Source organism: Indicator indicator, chromosome 10, assembly GCF_027791375.1.
Source record: "Indicator indicator isolate 239-I01 chromosome 10, UM_Iind_1.1, whole genome shotgun sequence".
NCBI classification, from domain to species: Eukaryota; Metazoa; Chordata; class Aves; order Piciformes; family Indicatoridae; genus Indicator; species Indicator indicator.
The window spans coordinates 20,347,735-20,375,464 of record NC_072019.1 but is presented as its reverse complement, the minus strand read 5'-3'; the positions used below and the strand labels follow the sequence as shown (position 1 = coordinate 20,375,464).

Genomic DNA, 27,730 nt, shown 5'->3' with positions numbered 1-27,730 from the left:
ACAGCCCACCCTTGCCTTCTTATGAATACTCATGCTGGAGCAATTTAGGAAAGCTATAGCTTCTCATTGCAGTATCACCAAAAAAAACCAAAAAAGGATGGAGAAATTTGTTTCACAAATATCCTTGTAATTACAGGGTAAAAAGGCAGAAAGATAATCTTTGGACTGGGGAGTTCGCTCCATACACATATCTCTTGGATCCTGGCTGAAATTACAGCTGAGCTCTTTGGGGTAGAAAGCACAGCTGTATGTGCACAGGCATGATACTGAAGGGCTCCACTTATGACTGAGGGTGCTGGATGCTTGTGTCAGTGTGAGCTGAAATTCCCCCCCACTGACTGCCACGTACATCCGTAACAGACTCCCAAAGACTGCACTGAAAGAACTCTAGGCTTGCAGAGTTCAGATCCTGAAAAATTTGAAAAGTAATATTGCTGGTGCAAAACTAATTCAGCTGTCTTATATATCTGCATTGTGTTACAATCCTTGGCTGCATGGGCACATACAATCTTTTCTGTAACTCTCCTGCTTTGTTCAATACACAGGACAGACAGTGCTTAATCAAAGAGCAGCTATTCCGTATTTTGTTTTCTTCTTTGCAATACGCAGCCTGAGGCCTTGTTTATTGCTTACTATTCAAATCTAGCTCTGAAGACAAAATTAATAATATCCTTGTGGGCTTTTCTATGGTGCTGATCACTATAATATTACAAGTGGTTCACAAACACGAACAATCTTATCTTCCAAACACCCATATGAGGTGAGATGAAAACGATTAGCCTAATTTTATGGATGGAGAACAGGGACATTAATGTAAAAAATATCCACTAATTCTGAATATCAAACTGTTTTGTTTTTAAAGAAACCTCAGCTTTTTTACAGCACTGACTATCCAGCAGAGCTCCTACTGACTTTCTCTGCAGCTGGGGGTGCTTAGGCTTTGCAAATGAGGCTGCAAGATCTCAAACTGTTCGCTCAAAAAATGCAACCAGAATGTGCAAGAGAGTGACTACTAATCAAAACTTTGTTTTAAATCATTTGACCAGGGTTGGGTGAAATGGAGATAGACACCTGTCCTCTCAATAGCTAAAGCTCAAAACCAAACCATTTCCTCTCATCCAAGTCGTCTATTTCTTGCAACATCTTTCTAGTTCTGCAATGAAATGGTGCAGGAGACCTAGAGATGATGGTTCTCCATCACACAAATGTGCTTCATGTGCAGAACATGCTGTAAGCTGGGACCCCATGGAGCAGACTAGGCAATCATGTAATTAAAGATTAATGATACACAAGGGCTGACTTACATCTTCTAACACTTTGTAATTTCTGAGTACTTCAAGATTGCAACTTTGTTCTCTTAATGGACCTTTCTGTGTGTGATCTCTTGGAATTCTTCCTTATTGCTTTGGGGGATGTGTGTGAGGTGTGATGGGAAGAATAATCCCCCAAGCCCCTTGTGTGGGACTCTCCTGGCACCTGCACACGTACAATGCTACATAGTGGAGGACTCGTGCATGGAATAAGCTGCATCTTAGAGCAAATGGGCTGGTGAATACTGAAAGCCTTTAACAAGCAAGTGGGAAAGGAGCCTTGTGGGTTTTGTTAGATACCAGAGCATGCTCTTCATCCAAATTGCAGGCTTAGGTCCTGTCCAAAGAGGGAAAAGTCTCCTGGCAGAACAATTTAATAAACTGAAATCATACCTTTCTCTCCTAACTTCTTTTCCAAATCAGCATAGTTGCTTCAGCTGAAAAAGGCTGCAAAAAGTGCACAACCCGAGACAGGACCTGTCCTGGTCAGACTGCTGAGATGCTTAAGTGTGGTCTCCTAATGGAGCACATTCTGGGAAGCATCTTTTCCCTTGCTTGACTCTAGCTTCCTTCCTACATGCTGTCACCAACCCAGAAAGGCTGAGTGGGCATGGCACATTTCACAGCTTCCCCCATCTCTGGTGTACAGTCCACACCTATGTCACTGCACCCATGCTGTTGCCAGGTCATGGCAAAGCTTGCTGGGACACTTGGGATCCACTTCCATCACAGCAGCTGCTACAGACTCCTACCTGGTCCAGCTCCATCTCATCAGGTGTCCGCCACCGAGCAGTTGGGCTGTTGGTGCTCTGATCTGCTGGCACAACCACGATGTAGTACCACCTGGGAAGGAAGGAAAGCACAAACACTGGATCTTAAGTCATCTCTCTGCAGGTCACCGAATGACACGTGCCATATGCCTCCCAAGGATGACGTGATCCTTTCCTTGCCCTTTAAGCAGCGAAACGGTTCAGTAAGGAAGAAGCTGGTTTTCCAGCTGTACAAGAGATGAGAATACTCCTGTTAGCACTCATTAGGTTAATGAAGATCTACAGACTGTGCTCCAGAGGGTGGTGTAGGAGCTGTGAGAAGGACATTTATATAATCGGATTGTAGCAAAAATCCTGGGGGAAATTGTGCTTCAGCACAAGGATACCACAGTAACAAATAAGGCTTCCACAAACTTGCCTTTTTAATCTCCTTGAGGCTTTAGGCATTATTTATTAAAGGATATTATACAGTGCCAGAGAAAGTCCCTCCTGATCCTCAGCTGTGAGCATCTGGAGTATACTCACCAGAGTGAGGGCAAACTGTCAGAGAATTGTCTTAATTTCACTGCACATAAATATTTGCTCAGAAGGAGCCAGCAGTGTGAACCCATGTTATGAGCAAATGCCTAGCACTGTACTGCAGCCTGCTTGAAAATTCACCTTTAATTTACAAAATCCACAGGCTGGCAGAGGTCTGCCCTGCCTTTTCCCCCATCCTTAGCCCTCCACCCTGCTTTTTCCGCTCAGGCATAGTACCTACCTCACTGGTACAGCGGTCTGGACTTTGGGAAGGGTAAGCGTGAATTTTCCTTCCTGTATGTACTTGTTTGTGGCAATGGGTTTGCTTTGCAAGACGTCAGGAGCGGTGCGGATTGAGACGAGGTGCTGGAGCCCCCCAGCACTGCTCCCGCGGTTCATGAGCACGAAAGAATAGTCCGTGTCTGGCTGGAGGTCACTGATAAGTTTCTTCATTGAGTGGCCATCCACCTCCACACTCTGGCTGTTGTATAGAATCTGAAACGGGCAAAGGACACACTCATGCAGCTGACAGCTGCTGCTGAAAACTCACACTCAAAACAGCACCATTAGAGATGACAATGTGGCTCTGAGCCCTCCCTCAGGTGGCTGGGTTACTGTGTGTTTCGTAAGCAGCCACAAATCTTTAGTTGAACAACCTGCAGTAGAGGGTTGAGCTGTGCTCCCTGTGCCTCACAGTGATGGGGCACAGAGGGGGTCATGTCAGCAAAGCCAGGGTGGCCAGTGCCAGCAGTGAGGCTGGTGGTGCCACACATGCTGCTCTTCAGCACTGGGCTGGGGGAAGAATCCAGATGGCTTGCTTTGCCCTCACACGGAGATGAATGGGTCTTTGTTTCTTGTTTCATGAGGCTACAACACACAATATGCTTTTGGTGTAAAATCCCATCTGCTTTAAATTGCTGTCACTCCCATGTCTACCAGCTGATGCCTGATCAAATGGCTAATGCAGAGCATCCCCCTCCTAGCAAGGTGACCGGTGGGGGGTGGGGGTGTTACACGCCTCACAAATGATCTGACAAATCCTGTGCAGGGCTCACAAATTGGTACCCAAAACAGGGCTCTGCAGGTGTGACACCCTGTTGCCATGACAACAGATGCTGGTGCTGTGGCAGCCGTGGGCAGGAGATTGGTGCTGCTTTTCCCTGCTGTGCTTGCAGTGAGGGACTGCTGGGCAGGGTAGGGCAGAGCTGCTGATAGCCTGAGGTACTGGGTGGCCCCTAGACACAGCTTCCCTCCTTGGGCCCACCAGACCCTCAGCTAACATTTCCTCAGTGCCCTGTTGCAGATATATAGGACCCTCATCTTCCCCCAGACACAGCAGCCACAGACACTGCTCTATTAGTTGCACCAAACAGACCATCTGCCCTGGGAACCTCAATCCTGATTCTGCTGGAACAATTCCTGTACCCTAAAACTCTGGGCACCGCCTCTGCAAAGCCAGAAACTCACTCAGCTCCTGGAGACAGAGACAAATAGATGTAGAGAACTGGAGAGACTAAAAGTTCTCCAGGTGTGATAAACCACGCGTTTCCTTCCACCGGGCGACCGTCCAGCACAGCAGGGGAGTGCTGGATTCCCCAGAGTGGTACAGAGACACAGCATGGCAAAAGCTGGCAATGGCAGAGCTGCAGTGTGTAAAACCATAGCAACTATTATGTGTTACAGGCAGAGACCACATAGTGAAATGTGCTCTTTCCAACAGTGGCCTTGATAGAGAGAAGACAGCTCCGTGGAAGAAAAATTACTTGAAGTAAACCAGATTTTTCACCAGCTGAGCCCACTGTTCAGGCTGATGCAGGCAGCAAGGGAGGGACCACACGTTCCTTCCAAGTCACCTTTGTAGCAGGTGGCAGAAATCTGCAGGCTCACTGGCACCAGGGCAGTTGATTAGCACTACTCCAATATTTAGTGCTGGAAGTGGGAGGAGGAGAGAGACCATGGAAAGGGTTCTGAAGGACAGCAGGGACTAGGCCAGGCCTAGAATTTGCAGCTTCGTTTTATAGTTATCCAAACAGTGATACACAGATACCCACAGCAAGCTTCAAATCCTCTTCAGGTCACTTTACATAGAGGTTGGGATAGGAAAAGGGACCCAGCTCTTTTGCTGCTGAGAAGAGACTCTTTACAGGTCACAAAACAGCAGTGAAGAGCCAGAAATGGAGAAGAGATGCAATCGCCCTCATTTGTTGACATGCTTTAATCTTCAGGGACGAACTGAAAAAATAAGTACCAACTACTAAAATAATTGAGGTTTGCAGGGACAAAGCCACTGCTGGCTGCCCTGCTGTGCAGGGAAGGCTGTCAGTGGTAGGATGGCCAGAAGGAACAGTTCTCCGCTGTGACTCCTCTCAAGATACTTTCTCCTGGACTTTATTCCCTTTCTCCAAAGACATATACATCAGATGGATGTTACAGTGAACGAAAAGGGTAAAACGAAGAAATACTTCTTAGTGCTAGAATATCAGATATTTAATTGGCCAGTTTCACCCTGCTGTGACACAAAAGTAGGTACAACAAAGGCAGGAGTGTGGGACTTCAAGTCATCTTTGCAGCTTTGCTGTCCATGCCAGCACTACTGCTTGCCATGATATTGCAGTAGCACAAGCCAAAAAAATTCTAGGTGACAGCATGTCAGGAGGTATCCTGCGGGAGCACCAGGACCTCTCTTCATGTGCTCCAACACAAACTTGAACAAAATCAAAATTCCAACATGGAGCACTATGCTGGAAGGATAAAAAGGCCACAAAGAGTTCTGCTGCCTCTCAGATAAGATTTGTTATTATGAATTCTTCCCTAATAAAGCTATCACAAACTGCTTCTGTGTATGCTCTAGGGAACACACTTGCCCACTAACTGACTGCAGGTGAGGCATATTCTGGGGACATAGCTGTTCCCATGGAGCAAGAGGAGGCAGAAGAGATAGTCAGGCACTTCCGTGTTCCCCTGCTTGCTCTTCAATGGGAACTGGCCAAGACACAGCCTCAACTTCAGTCCTGCCATGAGATGATGGGTTTTTACTGCCATGCACAGAGTTTTTTCCCAAAGACAGTGAAACTGGCCTTTGCAATGCTTTCCTGAAGCGTTCTCTGCCATCCGTCCTTTTCACAGTTGCTGTCGCAGTTCTGCGTTCTTTTACCTGCCACAACACATCGACTCCTCAAATGTTATGCACCATTAGTTAAGGCCTCTACACAAACCTTACAATAATGTAAGGGCTCAGAAACAGTCATTTGTGTGCAGCTGAAGACGCCTGGGAGCTCAAGCAGGAATGCTATTTAAAGGTTGCATCATGACCCACCGGTAACTAGTTAAGTCAGCAGCAAATTTGGCTCAAGGGCTCCGAACTGCCAAACATTGCTGACTAGCCCATGGATTGCTGTAAAATGTCATTTGTGCTGCTCTTACCCACAAGAGAAGATTTGCAAAGGTGGGTCCAAATGTCACTTGCTGAAGGTCTGCTGCTTGATTTCAAGGCAGTAAAGAATGTATTGAACTAAAAGATGAAAAGACACAGTGTGCAACACTGGAAAAGATAATGACTCGATGGAGAAGTAGACGAGGTTGCCTTTTTTGCAGGCAGGAATAATTACTGCGTTCCACAAGAGTGTGAGAAAGCACTGCCCAATGTTCTCAGGGGGTTATTTCTGAACCTGCATCATAATTTTCAAAGGGTGCTGTTTCTTCCCCTCATTTGTAAAATACATTGTCATGCTGCCTTTAAACAATATATTCTCTGTCCTGCTCTTAAGTTGAAGAATGTGTCTCAGGAAAGTGCTGTTTCCCCAAAGAAAAGGCTGTATCTGTCTTGCACATTTCATGAAAGTTCCAGAACGGCTTTCTGCAAGCACACTGGAATAGAAAAGGTATAGAGCCTCAGCTCCACCACAACTGTTGGACAACATTTTACAAGGAATTTATCTCCTGTGCCAGAAGAAGCTGTGAAAATTCCCTGAAGAGATGTCAAATGTTCATTATTGATTTGGTAGCAATGAAAATTCCTAAGGTCTCAGTTCATCCCCTATAAAATACAAAAAAACACCAGTTCTGCCTGCACCTCACTATTCATTGTCAGAACAATATCTACTTTAATTAAATCTGTTAAAGTAGAATATGACACCCTTTGGGACATAGATTTAGCATGAGACTGTTTATCAAGTGTAGATAATACTAATTGTTCCCATGGAGATTTATCTGCTATGCTAGTTACAGTATTAGACTCTGGCATCAGTGTCCCATGTGCCTGAATTAGAGGAGAGAGGTGAACCTCGTTTATAAAAACAAAAAGTCCTGAAGGTTAAGGATTTCTTTGGAGTGTCTTAAGGATTTCTTTGGAGTGTCACAATCATTGACCTGGAGTTGATGCTCCTAGCTCCTGGCCTTGACCCATGTGTGTCTGCAAGTCTGGGAATATTAACAGAAAGAAGACACCATTAGAGAAATACCCTTGTAACACTCTCATTTGCATGACTGCTCTTCAGTTAGCAAGTGGCTGACACCATCTGCTCCTGTGACATCGGAGGGTTAGCCCACAGCAGGGGCAGACCCCGAGTCACAGTCTGTGTAAGCAATCACAGCTAAAAGGCAAGGCATCAGCATTATGTCCTTGGCTCCTGGCTACCTCCAACCATGCCACTGTCCTTATGTGGTACTCATATTCCAAAGGTCACACTGTCCCTTTCCAGCACTGTGCTGTCAGACAGAGATGTGGGCTTTGTGCCACAAGAATAAGTCAAGATGAAGCAGACTGGTTTTTCAGCACAGTGCAAAGTAACAGAGCTCTGTGAAGTTCCTTACGGCCAGATATCTGAACACTGATCCTAATGCACCCTACATCTGGGAAAGCTTTGAATACCAGAAGGTCTTCACAAATGCCTTGTTTGCATCAGCTAAACTCTGCATGTTAGCAAGTGCCTGCTATTGATCATGGTAATTCAGCTTCAGGATTTAAACAGGGAGACTTACTAACAAGAAAGAAGAGGTGCTCACACACTTTGAAGTAGATGCAGTTCAAGACCTTCCTCTCACTCACTTCCCTGTGCATGGATCCCCACAGCTCATGCAGGCCTTGCATCTGCTCTTTAGGTACAGCACAGCAGGGTGCATATGCAAGGAGAAAAGGAAGTCACACAGCTCCCACAGCTGTCCACTTTTGCAGAGGCGGTAGATAGCTGCTGAGACCGGGTGGGAGATTATCCTTGGTGATGTGACACATTGGTCTCATTTCTTAAGGGAGAGAAGTCACACTGAGACCTGAAGAAACTCCCATCACACTCTGGTCTTTTACCCACACTGATGATCTGCACTGGGTGACTGACAAGAACAGGAAGACAATGAGTTACCAGTGATGTCTGCAGCTTGGTGGATGACACTACATCCAGAACTGGATGATTTCTCCAGAATTAGAGAAAAGAGAGCAGCAGCTATTCCTCCAGAGCTCTCTCCACACTGACACATCTTGTGCTGCTCGCACCTGTAACCTCCTGGATGAATCTGCCCTGATGTATCTCATGGAGGCCTGTTTGAGACAGGACATGCTGCAGAAGGAATCATTCTTAGTTTGATTCACTGGCTGGTTATTAGACTACTTTGTCCTGGTGATCTCTTGCAATTAAATCACATTTATAACTTTTCATGGTTCAACTCAGCCAGGCATCAGGCTTCTGTAACCATCGTCACAGAGCTGCGATGGGCAGCATGACCAGTGGGCCCCAGCCAGGTGACAACAGATAACAAGATACTTGAGAAGGCTGATGGAGGAGTGCAGCACTGATTGGGGCTGTATGAACAAACCTGCTGCTGCTCATGGGAAAAGCATCAGTGATTTGGGGTGCCAGATCAGATTTCTTTTCCCTTCAAAAAGGCAAGTAATTCAGGGCACTATCAAGGGAGGAGTACGTACTTAGCAAAAGTTGCTATGGTTAATGAGTTTCTATCTGGATGGTGAGAAGTCAGAAGTATATATTATGATCACTGAGACACTCCTAACTGCCTCTGCCCAGCACGTGCCTTCAGTGCTTGATTTTTCTTCTTGGTGTACTTCAACCAACATTATTCACTCCTGTTTTGTTACCATGAGCCAAATGTTTACAGGCTATTTCCCAACTGATCAAAACAGAAAGTAACAAACTATAACACCTTCTGTCCTAAGAAGAGTGAGAGGAGGGAAAGCAAGCAGCATCGTGCTCTGTTGTGTGCAATGGTTCATGCACAGCCTGCCTAATGTGGGCTTGGAGGTCTGAGCTCCACATGACCCCAGGCCAGTGAGCAATATGACCTGCTTCTCTCCATGTCTTGCCCGATGGCCTGAAAACATTATATGTCAAGATGCTGCTTTTCACTGTCCTGCTCAATGCCACAGGCGAAGCTCCCTGTCCTCGGCATCTCACTCTTACCTTAAAAGGCACTGCAGATTTATAGGAGTCAGGCACTTCCCAGCTCAGTAACACAGATGTTTTCATGACGGCATTGACGCGGAAGTTCTTAGCAAACACTGAAATGAAAAACAAGATATTTGAGCTCTCTAAGGCCAAGTCAGGAGGGAGCCAGGCAGCAGCTTGGCTCCAAGTCTCTCTTTGTCTAACTCAGCAGCAGAGGTCAAAGAGTTCAGATACAGCAGAGACGTGAGAGATGAGGAGAAAAGAGCAGCAGCCTTTTACCAAGTCACCAGTCTTCAGTGGAGTTTTGCTTCCTGACTATACTTTCCAGCATCACAGAAAGGAAGTTGTAGGCTGAACAGTAGCCTCCCTCTCTTCCCGCTCCACTCATACTCTCTTGGCTGTTTGTCATGATCAAAGAACTGTGGTACTCAGGTACTGGATCTGCAGATGATCCTACCCAGCTGCCTGCTCCAGTTCAAGCAAGAGCCTTTCATGTAAAGGTGATACATCAAAGTGTGCCTGTGGAGCCACAAAGGCATTTAAGCGACCACCAACACCCCTCTCCCTTTAAATGGCAACTTCAAGGGAACCTATGTTGAGCCTCCCCTTGCCGAACTAGTTTTAGTGCAGGGAGCCAGACAGCACCTGATCTCACTGGTCAGAGCAAAGAGAAGTGTGGCCTCACAAACCAAAGCAAAGGTCCCTGTCCTGGAGGCAGAGCTTGCCATTAGGACTTGTTAGAGGGGCACTCACCTTGCTCAACAGGCATGGTCCGGGACTGGATGCTGGGGCTGAGTGGCCCAGCACCCTTATTGGTGCGGGCCCTCACTTTGATGTCGTAAGTGGTATCAGGCTTCAAATTCGTCAAAGTTATACTTGTGTCCTTGGTGATGTTAATGAGGTCCTGCTGGCTATTTATGTCCCTGTATACCACTGTGTAGTTGACAATCTTGCCATTTCTTTCTGCCAAGACCGGGGGTTCCCATGCAACTTCTGTGGTGGAGGTCGTGAGACCCACCACGCGCAGGTTCTGTGGGAAGCCGCTTGGCACATCTTCTGCAGTAGTGATCTCTTTCTCAAACTCCTCCCCTGGGCCAGCTCTGTTCTTAGCAGACAATTTGAAGAGATATGTGGCCCCTTTGTGCAGGTTGGTCACAGTGTAGTGATGGTCTCTCTTCCCGAAGTCTATCGTGTTCATCTTTTCCTCATCAAGACGTCTGTACTGCAGCCGGTAACCCAGCAGCTCCCCTACCATCTCCTTGGGTGGGTGCCACTGGATGAGGGCTGTGTTCATGGCTGTCGTACTAATCATCATGGTGGGCTTCCCCGGGACTGCAACATAAACACACAATGACCATCTATAGCCTGGGAGGAGGAGAAGGAAGGACCGCTTCTGTGCTGCTCAGTCCATGAGGAATGAGGAAAGTGGGAAAGTTCAGACAACAGGGTGAAGAGGGCGATAGACAATTCACATGGATAGAGGCAGACCAACCCTAATCCAGTGGTGAGGGAAGCTGGAGCCAGCCAGCTCTTGTCTGCCATTTTCCCATGTGCTGCCATCTAAAAACAGAATAAATTCAGCCATATACAGCCCCAAAATGCATCCCCTTTTAAAGAAAAGGTTTTAGGTACCTCAAAGCATCATATTTATCTCAGAGAAGATCTGAATCCCATCCTCCCAATCGGTGGTCTTCAGACACTCCAGCTAGTGTGCAGCACCAGGCCACGCTGGTGGCCCCATTGCACTGTACCACAAGAGACACACAGAGGCCCAAGTCCAGTGCCCTCATCTGTCTGGAGGCAGACAAATTTCATCCTGAAACCTTGCAGTTTTACCATCTGCAGAGGCAGCGAGCAGAGCTGGGCGGGCTGTTTGCCATCAGAATACATTTTGGTCTAGCCGATGAGCAGATTCGTGACGTCAGTGTCCATGTGAGAGGTGAACACAAGCGTTCCACAGGATTTTCGCTTATGCTGCACAAGTCAAGGAGCGTTGCCGTCACTAGTTAGAAGCTGATGGCTTTAAATTGATGGTTTAATACCTTGATATCCTTCAGCTAAAAAAAGGATGTGTCTTCAGGTCACATCAGCTCAGATTTGATACTGATAGGAAGATACTCAGAATCAAAGGGATGGGGCCATTGACAGGAAAAGAAAAAGGGGATTGTAGCCAAATCTAGTTAAATATTCTCATGCAGTTTTGGAACATGAGCCCACAGATGAGCACAGGAGAAAAATGTATTTGATGGAATCATGCCCCGATTTTGCCATCAGAGGGCGATACCAACACTCCCCTTTGAGGTCAATCCTGCAGTTCAGGCTACACGAAGGTGGCTCTGCGGGTGGTTTTGTAGGTATTTAAGACACACATTTCCACTGCCAATGCCATCCTCCTTGCACTCAATGCAACGTCTAACAGCAGCTAGTATTAAGGGACATATTATTTTCAAAGCTGATTCCAAATATTAACTTTAAATGTGCATCAGAGCAAAGGAAGACCCACTGTGGTTTACAGTGCAACACTGGCATGTTTAGGAAGCTTTTCCTGTTTATAGAACAGCTGTAGCAATTTGATGAACAGAGCATACATCATGCCGAGGCACAAGGGAGACAGCATTTGAGATTGTGACAGTGGAAACTACCTCTGGAGCTCCCCATATGCAGTGCAGAGGAGATGGCAAGCTGTTCTTTGTTTAAAAGCACCAGGAATAAACGCTCTCAGTTTGCACAAGCTGCAGTCCCACAATAACGAGTGGTAAATACTATTCCTGTGGCTGATGTGAGGAAGCAACAGGATTACCAGCTCTAGGACAGGTCTAGTGAGTGGAAAATTAGGACAAGACAGTATCAACTAGTTGGTGCCACCACCTAAGGCAAGCTTAGCTGCATCTGGAGGAAAGCACCCGATGAATTCTTGGGTGCCCCTGCTTCAGGCCGAGGCTCCTGTGTGGCACCAGACACAGGGTATGAGTCTCTACTGAGACAGCAGAACCCAGCTGGCTGGGATAACTGGGATTCTAGAAGCTGTGTGCGCAGCACTCCTATGGAAGGTTTTGTTGCATTCCAGATTTTACCATCTAGGAGCAGGCAGGCTCAAGTTTATGCAAGCCTGAGGAAGCAGCAGCAGTGGCTGGGGGTGGAGCTGAGAAGCACCTCTGAGGAGCCCTCTGTGCCAGGGGCCATCCCAGGCGGCACTGCAGTAACTGCAGGAATCAAGAAATGGCACTTGCTTATGGGAATAAGGTGAGGACAGGCCACGACTCCAATGCTGAGGGAGGGCCTGGACTTTCAGGCTTCCTCTTCCCAGGTCTCTGGACTATGCAGTATTTCACTGCTCTCTCAGGGCCCTGGCAGTTTCTGTCCATCTGTTTGCTGTGCTTGGTTGAGGTGATCCAGTAGCAAGGCCTGTAAGTAAGGGCTGGAGATCACAAGAATATGTACCTCTGCAGCATCTCCAGCCCTCATGCTTCCTCCTGTACAGGTGTCTTGGCCATAGTCCCCATGCACCTCTTAGGAGGTTTTAGCCACCTACAAGGCTGTGCCATCTGCTCCCCACACTCACCTGCCCCCGTGGTAGTGATGACTTTTGGCTTGCTGCGGGCACCATCTCCTTTGGTGGTGTAGGCAGCGACTGTGACAGAGTAGGTGGTTTCTGGCAACAGGCCTCCAATGACAGTCTCCTGGGAGCACATCCATGAGGTGGAGAAGAGGCAAATGAGAAGAGCAAATACTTGTTACTGGAGTGAGCAGAAGGAGGACACTGAGGTCAGTATCACCAGCAGTGACACACTGACACCCTTGCTGGCTCACATTCCTGCATCGCATTCAGGCACACACATCTTGCACAGACTCAGCAAACAACAGTTGCTGCCACTCCTACACTCACCTGCCTAATTTCAACCCCTGTCTCTAACACTTGGCTTTTCCAGGAACTCACCAGCAACCTGTGCTTCTGCCAAGAGGCAGACCTGCTCCAGAGATGGTCCCGCATCAAGCCAGAGCCACCCCGCCACAGCATGCCTGAGAGTAAGAGGACTATGGAGCTGTGAACCAGAGCAAAAGCCAGTTCAGATCGCTGTGGAAATCTCCTGGGGGCTAATTTGGGATTTTTAAAGTTCTCTCTTGCGGCAGAGCCACAGGAAGCACAGAGAGGCAATGCAGGGGTGGAGAGCCCCAGGCAGGGAGCACCTGCACTACAGCATTGTGTTCACTCTCCCTGCCAGGCACAGGTTGCAGGGATGGGATGGGGTCAGCACGAGGCACTGGCAAGGCCTGGAGGGGAAACCCTGCGCAGTGGGAGGTCTGGGAGGATGGCGGACTTGCACTCTTGCACGCTCTGGCTTCCTCTGGGCAGGAGAGGGCATGGCTCTGCACTTCAATTTGAGATCAAAGAGGGAAGCACTGCTCCTCCCTCCTGGCCTCCAGCAGCAACATGACTTTTGCCAAGCCTGGTTGGCCAGGCCTGTAAATGAGTAAGCACAGTGAGCCTAGAAGCTCCAAGCAGCTCTCTGCAAGCTCAGGGCAGGCACCTCTGAACTGTATTCATCTGTGGGTGCTGTGAAAGGAACAGGGGCCATTAGTGCTAATAACTCATCAAGCCAGGAAGCAAGAGGCACCTGGATGGGACTGGGAGCTGGGGAAGCTTTTGGGAAGGAGGCAGAGACTCTGAGATTGTATTTACCCTTTCAGAGAAGGAGAAGAGGAAAAGATAGAGAGGAGTAAGCTCAAGCTGGTTGAGAACAGGCAGCATGAGCACTGTTAAGAGACTGCTCTCAGGCTCCAATATCATCTGCCTGGAGGAACCTTGCCAGCTATGGGGGTTTGAGGGATGCCTGCACTTGCTTTCAGATCACAGCCAGTCTCCCATCACTCATTCGCACTAACACCCACACTATTAAACCTGCTGATTTCCAGTCAGTGCTGCTGGTTCAGGTTACCTGCCCAGGCTTACTCAACAAAATCACTGTGCTACCATTGCGGAACCAGCCAGCCCAGAGAAAAATCGACAAGCACCAACAAGAACCCCGCCAAAATCACCGTGTGAACCAGAGTTCGATCCCAACTCCGCCCCTGCAGCAGATCGTGTGTGCAAGTGAGTGGATGCACAGTCCGATCGGTGCCAGTGGACCCGCGGGGGAAGCACTCACACAAAACCTGCAGACTCTGAACATCCCAAGAGAACTCACTCCTCCCAAATCCATGCAAAGAGAAATTCTCACGCAAAAGCATGCCACCAGGAGCAAAGCAAGCGAGCTGGGAGGAGGAGAGACAAAGGGATGGATGAAAGAAGGTCTGACTGCATAATGTAAACACAGTGCCGTCATGACAAAGCCATTCTGAGCGAGAATCCTCCATACAAAGCAGGAGGAGAAATGCATTGTGCCATGGAAGCTCACAGTGGGGCAGGTAATTGAATTGCTGACTCTAAAAAGGTCATTTTGTAGTTTGTTCCTCCAAATTTGTGTTTCAGAATTATGTGGAAAAAATTGGATTTAGCTGTTTAAATGTGATTGTTTTCTTATTACTCTCTGTGTTTCAGGCAAAGGTCACAGTTGAGAGTGTAGGTTGTTTTTCAGGACTATGATCAATGTGGTTTAAAGATTATATTATCACATTTTGCTGTGCGACTCAATGGGCCAGCTACTGCAGAAAGTAGGATGCACCTCTGGAGTCCATCACTTGAGCGTGCCTGAAACTGCACTGCAACAAGCTGGAAACACAGATTATAGGAAATGTCAATTGCTTTTCTGCATTTAGTAGCAATCTAAATGCCAATTTTCTCTGGATTTGCTGCTTGTGGAAGTTTTCACAATGTAACTCTCCAGTCTCATTAAGCGAGTGAAAGGGATGTTTTGACAGCACTGTGTCTACAAAATCCACAAATCGATTTACCAAATCCCTCTTTTCCAACCTGGAATCCACACAAGTGGTACTTACATGGTCGACGGAGTCCTCAGCTCTCCACTGATGGGGGAGAAAGGAAGGAGGAGAGAAAAATGGAGACACAGAATTTTAAGGGGCGACATGTAGGAAGGGGATGACGACGACAACAGCAGGGGTTAGCAGGACTAGGTTTGGGGGGATTACAACACTTATACACAGAGGATCACTTGGCACAGGTTGTGCCAAGGGAAGAAGTGGCACAGAGCAATTTTCTACATGCTGCTAGCCTGCGTAGTAGGTCTGAGATCATTCACACAAACAGGGGCAAAAGAGCTTCCTACTCATATGGATGGAGAGGTCACCACTTCCTAACTCTGCAGTCCTTTCCCCTTCTGGCTTTGCACTTTTCTGCCTCTTCTATGAGCAGAAGAAAGAAGGGATAGCTTGTAGCTCTGTGGCTGACTGCTGCCCCACAAGTCACAACAGTTTTGTGGCCTGTTCTCCAGTTTCCGTCCTAGCAATCCTTCTTGTTGACAAAGGCTTCAGCACACAAAACTGAGAGGGCACTCTGCAGGGAAGCACCAACACAACATTTACAGATCTGCTCTTTCTTGTATCACTTGCAAGAAAATGCTCTGGGGACCTCAGAAAACCAGTGAGTGCCATGTCTTGTAAACGGTGCAGTGCAAGGGAGGCTGAGATGTTGCGTAGAGCTCTACGCTAAGTTGCTCCTCTCCGACAGTGCTGCAAGGCTTGAGTGAGGCTCAAACTGATGCATATACTGAGAAAAGAGCCTCTTACTCCCAACTACACAGCACCAAACAGTAAACACTCATTTGGTAAGAGCAGTCCTGCAGGTGAGACTTCTATACAAACCATCTCCCACCAAAAACTCCTGTGAATTCTTAGCCATGGCAGCTCAGTTAGGTCTCTGAAAAGGGAGCACATAGGTTTCTGGCTGGATTTATGGTTCTAAGGCATCAAAACTGCACTGGGGTGATCTGATTTAGCAGACCTTGGCTGATGCCACACATGCCCATAGCACTGTTCTTTGTGGCTGACACACCAAAGCAAGGTTTGCAGAGATCACAGCGAGCTCTCTTAGTTAAGGTAGTGTGATACATCAGGTTACTACACCTGCCTGGAAGAAGCTCCAGTTGATGGGTTCAAGCACAGAGATGAAAGTGGAAGATAGCTTTTCTTGCCCCTGACTCACAGTGTGAGCCTTGCTTCTGAGCCTGATCTGCCAGCTGTGAAATGCTGCTCTGATACTGACTTCCTCAGGACACTGGGAAGCCCAGATAATGCTGCTGTAGTGCCTGGGAACCTGCAAGTGTGGCAGAATTACTAAAATAGTATTAAGACTACAAGTTGACTTTAGTGTTCAGGCTGTTTGAGGTGGCTTTCCCAGGCTGCAGACTGTCACAGTGGCAGAGTACTTTCCCCAACAGTAAAATACATGGCATACCTTCAAAATATTTGTTATTTTATTTTCTAAATTCAGAAAGAAACAGCTATTGGAGAAATCTCCCTCTAGGACTTTATTATAGTTCACTTATTTGATGCTGTAAGACTGCAGTAGAATTACCCACCTAAAACCTCTTGAAATTTATTTCAGCTAAGAGGTCAAGTTGTCCCTAAAGACTTCCTATAAAGCTGAGGCCCTCACTATGTATTATGGTCACTAAAGTTCCTTTTTCCACAGCCATCTTAGTGTTATTTCCAGCACTTCATGCTGAGCTCAACTGAAATCATTGCTATTGATGCAGTCAACAGCCATACATTGCCCAGCTGACTTAAAACCTGGCAAAAGTCTTGCCTGGTAGTTCTTTTTTTCCCAGAAGTACACTTCTGCTTCAACACCATGACCCTAATGGATGGGTGCCACATGGTTGGTAACACCCCAACCTGCTTCTACCCAAGCTGCAGGAACAAAGGTGTCACCCTGCTGCAACAAACAGTGGAGTAGACCTGGGCTGAGGATGCTACTGCATCCAGCACCACAGCAGGGAGTTTATCACCCACTAGGATTTTAGAGCAAATGTTTAATGTTCAAACTCTGTTTGCTCTTACGTTTCAGTGGACTTTAATCTTGCATCAGATCAGAGTGCAAAGAAATGCCTTGAGATCTATGCTAGAGGAGTAACAGTAAAAAGCCAAGCCTGCATAAATACTCTGGTATAAATTCAGTTTCATTACTCATTATGAAAATATCATCTGCAGATCAAAACATTTCCTTCCTCAAACTAGCTCAATTGCTTCTTAACTGTTTAAAGTTGGTCAGTAAGACAAATTGATCTCAAAAGCCCAGGAGCTATGATAAAGAGAACTCAGACAGGGCTGTGTGCATGAGGCAGGATGGCTCAGGGAAGCGCTAAAGCTAACAGTGTGTCTTTATGGCAGCTGCAATGCCTTAAGGCTTCGTTTTACACTTCAACACCACGGAATGGCTGCTTTCCCTGACCGCAGCTCTTGCAAAAGACAGACTCAAGCCCTCCTAACAGCCCTGGCTTTGGGAAGTGGGTAATATGGGTTTCCTGCAGATCTTCCTCCTCCCTGTTTCAGTGACTGTGATGAAGCAGTAAAACTTCAGATGTAAACTCCGGTGCTTAGCTTGTGGGATATGGGAAGGTCTACGTGCTCTGGAACTCCACCTTTGTCCATTACTGAGACATGTCTTGAATGATGCCTTTCAGTTTTGTTCCACTTAGGAAGCACAGTGCATCTCTCCACACCAGACTCTTACCTAGATTAGTACACATGCATGAGTTGTTCCAAGTAGAATTCATATAAAGATCCTTGACTATCACCCAGTGAAAAAGGGAGGCTGTAAATTCTTCTCTGTTATGCCTGAGGTGGGCACTGCCCAGGGAGAATAGGAGTCTCTGCTTCCCCTTTCTCCTTTGATCTCAATCCAACAGCTTGAAGCACTTGCTGTTACTTCTTCCTGCTCTTCTGGAGCAAGCTGGTGGGATGTGCACTTAGTCTGAATATTTGATGGAGAAATGCTGCCTGTGAAGACTGCAAAACCTTCCTGTGAGCCTGCAGCCCTTCTCGTGGGCAGCACACTTCTCCCCTGCTATGACTCTGCAGAGCGGGAGGAGGAGGTGGCAGAAGTTTCTCTGCCACAAAGCCTGATCTCCTTGCACTCAGCTGTATGCAGCCAGCTGCCAGCAGCACAAGCACTGCAAAGCCCTCTGGGCAGGCTGGATCTCCAGAGGCTATCCAGTGAGGCTAATGTGCATGCCATATCCTGAGAAGGATGAAAGCAGCAGGCTCCTGACTAAATATGCTGCACAATGAGGAGCAGGAGCAGCTGCTGAGGCCACCTTGCATCAAGAGGAGAAAGTCTCCCCTCAAGACATCCTGGTCCTGACTGAGGACAAGCAGGCTGGGCAGAAGCACTACACAATGGATCAACATCTAGATTCAAGCAAGTCTAGCTGCCTGTTTTGGAAAGAGCAAATAAGTCATGCTTGCATGGGAAACCAAACGGGAAGGCCTAACTCTGCTGCCACCTCTGTGCCCCGTGCTTCAGACTCAGCACTGAGCTCTGCAGAGCACATAGGACTGGTACCTGGGAAGGGACAGAGAGGATCAAGCCCACTGCTTCTTCTGTCACAATGCAGCTGCCCAGGGATTAGAGACCAAAGAAAGTAGGTGGGCTCCTGCTCTTCTCTGAAGACCTTAATGCTTGTTCTCCATGGCTCTGCTATCCTCTGATCCCTCAAGCTTGTAAAGATTTATATGAGAGTGGTGGAGTGCAGCTGAGACTCTGCATTGCCTGTGCCCCTGCTCCTTTCAAAGGCAGCCTCTTGGTGCTCAGATGCATTGTGCACAAGACCCAGAGCACAGAAATCAATCTTCTGTCATCACTCACTATAGAACATGGCTGAGTCGTGACGGGCAGGGCCTGTGCAGGAGGTGGTGCAGGTATCTGACCCAGCTCTGCAGCAATACACATGCTCTCCCTGGGCACTCCTCCACAGGCCATGGTCACGTTTACTTGCTCATCAGTCTGTTGGTAGGAGGCAAGAGCTCAGGCTGGAAGGCACAGAGAAGTCTGATGGAGATAATCAGTCACAGGCACAGCCACATAGGGGAGGGAGAGACTTCAGCTCCATTGCAGGACCTTCCTAATAACTGCTTACTTTCTCTAGGCAGGAGGCTGTAACATAAAATGTGATCTCTCCAGCACCAGGCGCCTGACTTCTCTGCTGATGTTTTAGTCCTTTCTGCTAAAATGGTTTTGAAAACTCAGGATCTGTATTATCTGCATAGCTAACATCTCAATTCCCTTTCCTTTTTCCTTTCATCTTCGTTTACTTTCTCTCTTTCTCATCTTCAATGAGGAGAATCATGAGTCAGCTTTAGTACCAGTGTCTTCATACCTCCTGCAGGAAGCAGATTATGTGGTACAAACCCACTCAAAATCAGAAGAAAGCCTGGCTAGGCAGGAGGAGGGGCTCTGCCTACATGTCCAGAGAATTTCTTCTCTGAGTGCAGATTTTCAGTCAGTTTATCTCCCTGTGCACTGGTATAAATGTTTATGAATGTTTCTGAGTACTGAACTGTGGCTATATTCTGGTCATCTTCATCTTCTGACTTTCAGGGACAGGTATTCCAGTGTAGCTTTTTGTTTTCTTCCACAGAAAATAACTCTTCCAAGACTACTCATTCCAGTTTGATCTGTCTGTTTGCAAAGACACGCACTGCTGTACTGAAAGATGGCAGCTCTTACAGAAGCTCTTTAGCTTCTGGAGCAAATGTATTTCATCCCAAGCACAGGTCATGCCTGGCTTCTCACTCTTTTGGCAAATAAAGATCTCTTCTGCCAAGTCAGTGAAACCTCATCCCTGCGGGGTCATCATTAGTTTATCCCAAGAGTGATACGACTTGTCCAGAACAGGCACTTCTCTGCAACTATCTTTTGGCCTTCACTTCCATCCAAAAATTAGTGGATGAGTTCACAAGACAAAAAATAACAAATCACAGCAATTAAGAACTTTCCCATATAAATTCACCAAATATGAAAGACTGGTGAGTGGTGTGACAGGCCAGCAAACCTCAAGCAACTTGCTTCCTTGATGCACACCTTCAAAAAAAAAGCAAAATCCAGAACTCCTTGGAAAGTTTCTGGATCTGGCATCTTCATTCCTGCACATTACCTTGGGGTTTCTCTCTCTGAGATGTATGAGTAAGAAGTGAAAACAGAATTGGCTGGGCAAGCATACAATATTTGAAAACACCAACAAGAACAACACTGCCAACTTCGCCCACCTACACTTGGGACCAACCCATTAACTCCAAACTCCAGCATCAATTGTTCACAAAATACAGATTATATTCTCCTGGAATAAGTAAAGGGCAGTAAGCAGTTTTGATAATGACGAAAATAATGCAACATCTAAAGCATAAACAGAGATGTGCCCCAGACAACACTGCAAAGACCCTCAAAGCATTTCCTTTCTTTTTCCTTCCACATTATTACTGAGTCTTATCCTTCAGAATATGAATGGGGAGCGAAGCTGCCCCTGTGCACTGCACTCCCCAGTGACGAACGTATAAATGATTCACAGCTGCGTTCAGCAGACAGATCAATTAATCGTTGCAGCTCTCCAGTATTTATATTGGGCATCATTCAAGCAAGCCGGCTCGGAATCGATTACTCATCGCTTCCAACAGCAGCAGATCCTCTACTTCATTTATACGATTATCTTTGCTGAGAACAGCATGGGTCATCCAGGACGAAGGACCTTTGCTCCAAAGGAGCTGTATTTCATCACAGAGAGGACACCAAAAACTTCCCTGGACCTTGGCAAAGAGGCAACTACGCAGTGCTAGGCTGAGCAGAGTGCATGACCATGCCTGCAGCGCTGTGTGGGAACAGAGCCTCAGCTCACAGATGGTGAAGTATCCAGGAGATCACATAAATACCAGCAGATTGTTGTACAGGGATTGCAGAAGGCAAAGTCCTTTACAGGCAATGTGGGCTTGCAACCCACTCATTCTCCCCCACCTTCTTAGCCTTTCCCAGACTCAGATGGCTTCACCTACCTCTTGGTTTCAAGAGGCAATGCAAGGTCAAGTCATAGAATCAAAGAATGGACTACGTTGAAACGGACCTTCTTGATCAACCCCTGTGCCACAGGCAGGGACACTTCCTACTAGACCAGGTTGCTCACGGTCCCATCCAACCTGGTTTTGAATAGATCCAGGGTTGGAGACAACACAACTTCTCTGGGCAACCCATTCCAGTGCCTTGCCATTCTAATGGTAAAGAATTTCTTCCCAACATCTAATCCAAATCCATCTCCTTCCAGTCTGAAGCCATTACCTCCTATCCTGCCACTACATGTCTTTGTAAAAAGTCCTTCTCCAGCTACCTTGTAGACCCTCTTCAAATACTGGGAGGCTGCTATAAGGTTTCGCTGGAGCCTTCTCTTCTCTGGGCTGTACTACCTGATATGCTGTGCCCACCCAACAGTACAGAACCATCCCCACACTCCACAGGCAGGCAGCACCCTGGTGGACTCTGTCTAGAGAGCAGCTTTGCCCTGAATGAAAGAAGCACGAAAGAAACCTTATTTAGAACTCTCTGATAGTTTATAATCTGACTGGCAAAACACAGCTTGCTCTAGCTGCAGTCTGCCCATGATGTGGCAGGCAGAGAGAGGCACATACTGCAGAAAGGGTAAGAGAGGAACATCATTCGATACATCATCCTTCTTACAGCAAACCTTTCCTGATTAAACTTTCAACCTGTCTGTAAAGCACAGTTTAGGGAAAAACTGCCTTGCTCAAGCAAGGCTGAGTCTCATGCTCTGGAGCTGCAGGAGGCAGCCAAGAAATACTTGGGAGCTAGTCATCCTGGCCCTCTGCAGAGAGTGAAGGTGCCATGCCCACCAGCCTGTGGTCCCCATACTGTACCTGTGCTTCTGACAGCATGACATCCTTGATCACTGGCTGCCCTCGGGGCTCATTGTTTTCCAGCTTCACGTACGTAACCTGGTACCCACGGATCTGTCCGTGCTGCTTGTTGGAGATGGGCAACTTCCAGCTCACCCGGATGGCAGTTGAATTCACAGACTCTACCTCCACCTTTCGTGGTGGAGCACTGGGCACTGCAATACACAGAGGACAGACACTTAGCCAGTACCACGCAACTGCTGTCAGCTGCCTCTCACTTCTTTGCTACCTTCCCTCCACCTCAATGGAAGAATGGCCCTCCTGGTACAAGTTTCCTGTATCTGCCCAGCAGGTGATACTGCAGTTTTCCAGTATGACTGTATCCCTCATGCTTTCCCAGCATCCAGGCACCTTTGCTGCTTTCATCAGGAAAGAACATGACTGTGACATGCAGTCATGCATCCCTAATAGAAGACACTGTGCAGGATCAGCCCCAAGGTCCATCTAACCCCCTTGTCTCCACCCTATATAAACAATATGGTAACCATCTGCCGCTCAGTGTCCTGCAGCAGAATGAAGGGTTTTAACCCTTCTTTGCCTGTCACAACACCTCCACTCATATTCCTCTGCATACATCTAGACACAGTCCAACAATCCCAGGTAGTGTGACTGGGAACTGTGGCTGCCTTGCAGGGAGCCCTGGTGCTGCCACTAGCCAGAGTGCACACGTAATCTTCCCCTGTGACAGCAAGAGGTTAATGAGGGGGAAAAGCACCATCCTAAAACAATAACGCAGAGCTCAGAGACAGCAGTCACTGAACTCAGCCAGATAAAGGGGCCTGTGGGGATTGTGACAGCTCTGGGGACTGTATTTCATGCATGGCTAGTTGAATGCTTTTTGATAATAAAATGAAAAATTACACTGCCCAGAAAATATCAATTTTCTAGCAAGGTGAGTCCCATTTAAAAATGTATTTATACCCTATTTACCATTTGGAAAAATTACCTCCTTATTACTTTTTGCTCTTGCATTGACTGTGACAAAAATGTCAATGCTAAAAAATCAGCCTCTCAATTGCTCCTGGAAAGCTCCTTGGAGCTGATGCAGCTGGGAGCAGAGGTGTGCACTCCCTGAGGAGGATACTGCTGCTACATGAGTGCCCAGTGCACAAGTGAAGGACCTGGGCTCCATCCTAGCACCTCTACTGCAGGACCCCTTCCATCCTCCACTGACTGGGAAAATCCAGGGGTTTGGAACCCTGTATGTCCCAATTCTCAACACAGCAAGAAATAATCAGTATTAGATAATTAGGGATGGATAGCTGACAAGCAGACATAATGAGTATTGCTACTTCAACCAACTAGATGGGAAGAAACAGCTACCCAGCAGGTAAGCACAGTTTTTAAGCTGCAGGGCAATTCATTATTTTCCCCAAATGTCCTTTTTAATTGTAGATAATTAAATAAAATACAGAAAGGAGGAATGGAGAATTTTAGCACCATGAGGCCAGCTCAATGTATGGGAATAGAGGGGGCTGTGCTTGAAGTTACCACCTTCTAGCTGGAGCAGCCTACATTGTAATCCACAACTCGCTTAGTGCAGTGACCTTGCACAGGCCGCAGGGCTCTCCTGCCCTAGCAAGACTTTCCAGCCCACACACACTGTTGGGAGTCCAAGTGAAAAGCAAGTTCCTCCCTGAGAACCAGACAGAAGCTGCGTGTTAAGCTCGGCTGGCAAGAGAAGGCAGGAAGCCTTGGCAAGACATCATTCGGGGAGGTTGTAGGGACGTGAAGGGATGTGAATGTGAGCAGACCACAGTGTTTGGAGGAACACTATCCTATCCCATTATGGGAAGTATGTGTTGTGTCTGAGACCCAAACTGGGGAAGTTCAATTTGTTTTCAGATCACAGTTTAGCATTTCTCATTCCTTCATCATGGGTATCTACTGAGCATCAGCATGTTGGAGTGATACAAAATCACTCCTGACAGCTGAGCTGGAATGTCCAACCACGGTGCCCGAAAACTGAGAAAGCTTGTTGAGACATTTCTGGGGTAGCAGCTTCCCCTGGGCTACAACTCTGCTGAATGAGAACTGAGGCAAACAATACAGGCAGCAGGACACACACAGATGTGTTTGCCAGCCCAGGAATGCAGTCAGTGAGCATTCCCAAATGGCACTTCCAGAGTCACAGAGATGTGGGGCACAGTGGCAGCTCATTTAGGGAAACTGTAACGTGTCTGGTTTCAATTTGCTGTGCTGACTGGGCAATGCAAAGATCAGCTTTTCTTTGCCTGGACGTTGTGTCTCTTCTCCCATTAAATCTGCAGCTTCTGGGGTCAGCATGAAGCCATGGAAACTCCTACTGACACCCTGAGCTCTGGTACTTTCAAAGGAGACAGCTTAAGTCATGATGACATAACTGACAGCCCTGCTAATACAAAACAATTTCTCTTTAAAGCTGTCGTATCTAGTCAAGTGTTCTGTACATGCAATATTCTGACTCTTGAGCGGAAGAGCAGATTAATGTAAGTCATGAGTTGCCTGGAAGCTGGGGCAGGAAGCAGCTTTTCAGCAGTATCTACAAGTTTCAAATGGATTTCTTTTCCTCTCTTTAGTTTGCTGGATTTAGGGTCAACAAGTAAACTCTAAGTCCTAATCTCACAGTGTGAAAGAAGCCTTTGGCTGGGAGAACTCACGCTGCCTTCAGTAAAATGGAAACCATTGCCTCCAAACATTAGAAGCCCAAATTGGCAAAGCAGTGTAATGCCTCTTCATGTGTGCATGACACACTGCTAACACATACAAGACCCTTGTGGGACCACACCAGGACACTTGACTCACAGCCTGGAAGCAACCATTTTATCACAGCAAAGGCCAGCAGACCAATTCCCCTATCCCCCTCCAGGCCAACGACAGAGACCCACTCCCTGTCGCAGCTGGCCAAAGCACTGCTGCCAATAGTCCTCCTTGAAAAGCACTCCCAAGCCAAGATCTCCACTCCCTTTCCCCCCTTTGCCAGCAGCTCAGCTAGGAGAGCCCTGGCTAGCCCAAGGTGGTAGCTGAAGGAGCTGTTCAGTAACACCTACCATCCTCGTCAGTGCGCACGTGCACAGGGATGCTCTCTGGTCCTGGCCCCACATCGGTGTGAGCCCTTACCCACACCTTGTACTCGGTCCATTTCTCCAGGTCCTTGATTTCCCAGCTGGAGTGCTCCCGTCCAATGCCATCCACCACATGTTTGGTGTTGTCATCTCCTTCCACTGCCTGGTATGCAATGGAGTACTGGGTGATGACCCCATTGCGGCTCTGGGCAGGCGGTGGCACCCAACTTACCCGGATGGTAGTGGAGCTGGTGCTTACACACTCGACTTCTTGGGGTGGGGCGGAGGGGGCTGGGGATAAATAAATGAAGTGGGGAGATGAAGGGAAATGAGTGGAAGGACAAAACAAAATGCAGAGGGAACTTTTACCCAGCCAACTGAGCATGAAACATACATATGGAAATTCAGCCAGTAGCCTCCTGGACAATTGCCTGCTTTCCTCTGAGAGGATGAGAGACTGCAATAAGAGCAGTTTGTATTTGAAAGCATGATGAACAGCATGGAGACAGAAGTGCTGTTCTGCATCAGAGAACACCTCTTCCCAATGCAGTTCTGGACACTCACTTTACCAAACACAACAACTGGCAGTAAGGGAAGGGGATGGTTTGAGAAAGAAACTGGTACGGAGAAGAAAGATGCTTTCAGTGAAGATCTGAAGCAGATGGAAACCAGACTAGGTAGGAAGCTACAGAAGGCAAGAGTGGCAGAAGGGGAAGCTTACACACCAGATTGCATCAAGGCTTGCAAAAACCTGCTTCTAGCCAAGAGGAGGAAACAAAAGAGTGTAGGGAAAGCAGGTGACTGAGGTCAGCTGGAGTGTGTCCAGGTAAGGTTAGAAATAATGACCATCAGCTATGAGCAGCACCCTGACCCAGGTGGGAGGCAGGCACCACATGGAAACAGGAGATAACATGCTTATACTGCTTTGCACATGTGCCTAGTATCCAGGACTGACTGCTTCATGCCTGCCAAACTGATTACCTGCCTCAGTAGCTTCCTGGCCTACGCAGCTGTACAGGGGAAGGTAGGTAGGACTCGTCCCCAGCAAAAACCTGTGTCATTTGCATTAACTTCCAAGCCTCAGCAATATTAAGTGGCCAAGGAAAGGAATGGCATCTGAGCAGCATCTCATCAGGATGAAGAGAAGTACCCTCCACAGAGTATTGCTGGGGAACAGCAGTGAAATAAATCTGGGAGGGAGGAAGAGAGGGATCAGGTAAGAAGAGATGACGTGGACAACTCAGAATGATCTCTACAACACTTGCATGCTTCATTCCCTTTTCCAATCTTACAGAACTTCTGTCCTGTTACAACAGGGCCCTGGCAGCATGGGAACCCTCTCATGGCAGTAGAAGCCCCCTCTCATTTGGACTCACTGCCCAGGGATATTGCAGACAGTATGCTTGCACAGAGGGCCACAGAGGACAAGGGGAGAAACCTAGAGAAGGAAGGGAAACCACCTGTTCGAGGAAGGCACAAGGGAGATGAGTGCATCCCTGGGTGCTTTCACAAAAGGCAAGAGACCTATGCAGAGAGGGCAGAGTACTCTAAGGCTAGGAAGCTGTCTGGTGAAGCAATAATAAAGTATAAGGTATTCTGCTGTGCTATGTTATGGCAGGTGAAAGGCTGCTTCCATTCTTCACTATGCCCAGAAACATAGAAACAGCTGAAAAAAGACTGGTGCCCTTCTCCACGCTGCAGTCCCTGAAGCCATCAGTGCACCAAAGCCAGTCTTACTGGGGCACAGGGATAAGCCTGCCTGCTCACTGCTTGTCATAAGCTGAACACAACCTACATTACTCCAGATGGCAGCAGGGACTTCAGATGATTAAAGCACCCAACAATTGTGCCTTGGCTTTGCTGCATGCAGGTTAGCAGTGGGAGAATATCTGGGAAAACTGAAGAGACAGCAGGACCTGCTAAAGCCACTGCTGACCTCTGCTTCCAGGAAACAAGGCCCACTTGCAAGCTGCATGTTCCCACTTCTCTGCTCAGAGAGCAGGGCCCTGCCCTGATGCCACGGTTGGGGTAGCTGGGGAGAGGAAAGATAACAGGAGAGCTGGAAGAGAAGATGACTGGGCAGAGTCAGGCTGCTGCTACTGGTGCTACACTGGAGGAAAGAAAAGTCAAAGAGATATGTGGAAGCAACGAGTTGCCTATTCACATAGGCAAAGCTGGACTGACACTGTCATTTGGTATACTGGAAGGGAGCAGGAGTAGAAAATGAATTCTCACACTCTTGGTTAATCAGCAGAGAAGTGGCAAGGAAGAAAGTAGGAAGATATAGCACCAAGAGTGAATTAAGGAAGGGCATATAGTAGATAGTGCCTGGTGGCATCCCTCAGAAGGGACAGGTGAGCGATAAGGAACTTGGCAAGTCTTTCCTTTGCCAATGTGTGCAGAGAGGCCCTTCACAGAAGGGATTTTGCTCTGATTTTGGGCCTCCACAGCATCCCTTGGGATGTAGCAATGAGCTCCTTCTCCAAAGGTAGCATTGGCTGGCAGTGTGGGCAGGTCAAATGTTGGCTGTTGACTGGGTAAGAGTCACACACATGATGTGCAAGGCAAAAACTCAGATTAACACTTAAAGAAAGTAAAATAAAACTTGATAACATGAGCAAGATCAACTTAAAATGCACAAAGAGTGGAAGTGTCCCTCCTGGGGCCATCTAAGAGCAGACTGGGTGGCCAGCATGCACCCACAGAGATATATCCACATGTACACTGTGAAAACCTCTGCTAGCTCCAGGCTACTCACACTGGCCTCCCCCGCTGGCTCACAGCAGCCCTGTGCGCCCATCCAGCCCACCTACTCCTTAAGGTAGAGAAAAGGCAGCCTC

General features: G+C 47.6%; 1 protein-coding gene across 1 annotated transcript in view; it reads right to left on the bottom strand.

Annotated features, from left to right (window-relative positions):
- PTPRF (protein tyrosine phosphatase receptor type F) overlaps positions 1-27,730 on the bottom strand; it is a 196,438-nt gene that overhangs the window by 39,495 nt on the left and 129,213 nt on the right. The window contains exons 9-15 of the mRNA XM_054384023.1: positions 24,876-25,181; positions 21,808-22,001; positions 12,557-12,674; positions 9,748-10,326; positions 9,010-9,107; positions 2,841-3,094; positions 2,063-2,153 (exon numbers count right to left, since the gene is read on the bottom strand). Of these exons, the coding sequence (XP_054239998.1) occupies positions 2,063-2,153; positions 2,841-3,094; positions 9,010-9,107; positions 9,748-10,326; positions 12,557-12,674; positions 21,808-22,001; positions 24,876-25,181 (1,640 nt within the window). The remainder of the gene's footprint in view (positions 1-2,062; positions 2,154-2,840; positions 3,095-9,009; positions 9,108-9,747; positions 10,327-12,556; positions 12,675-21,807; positions 22,002-24,875; positions 25,182-27,730) is intronic.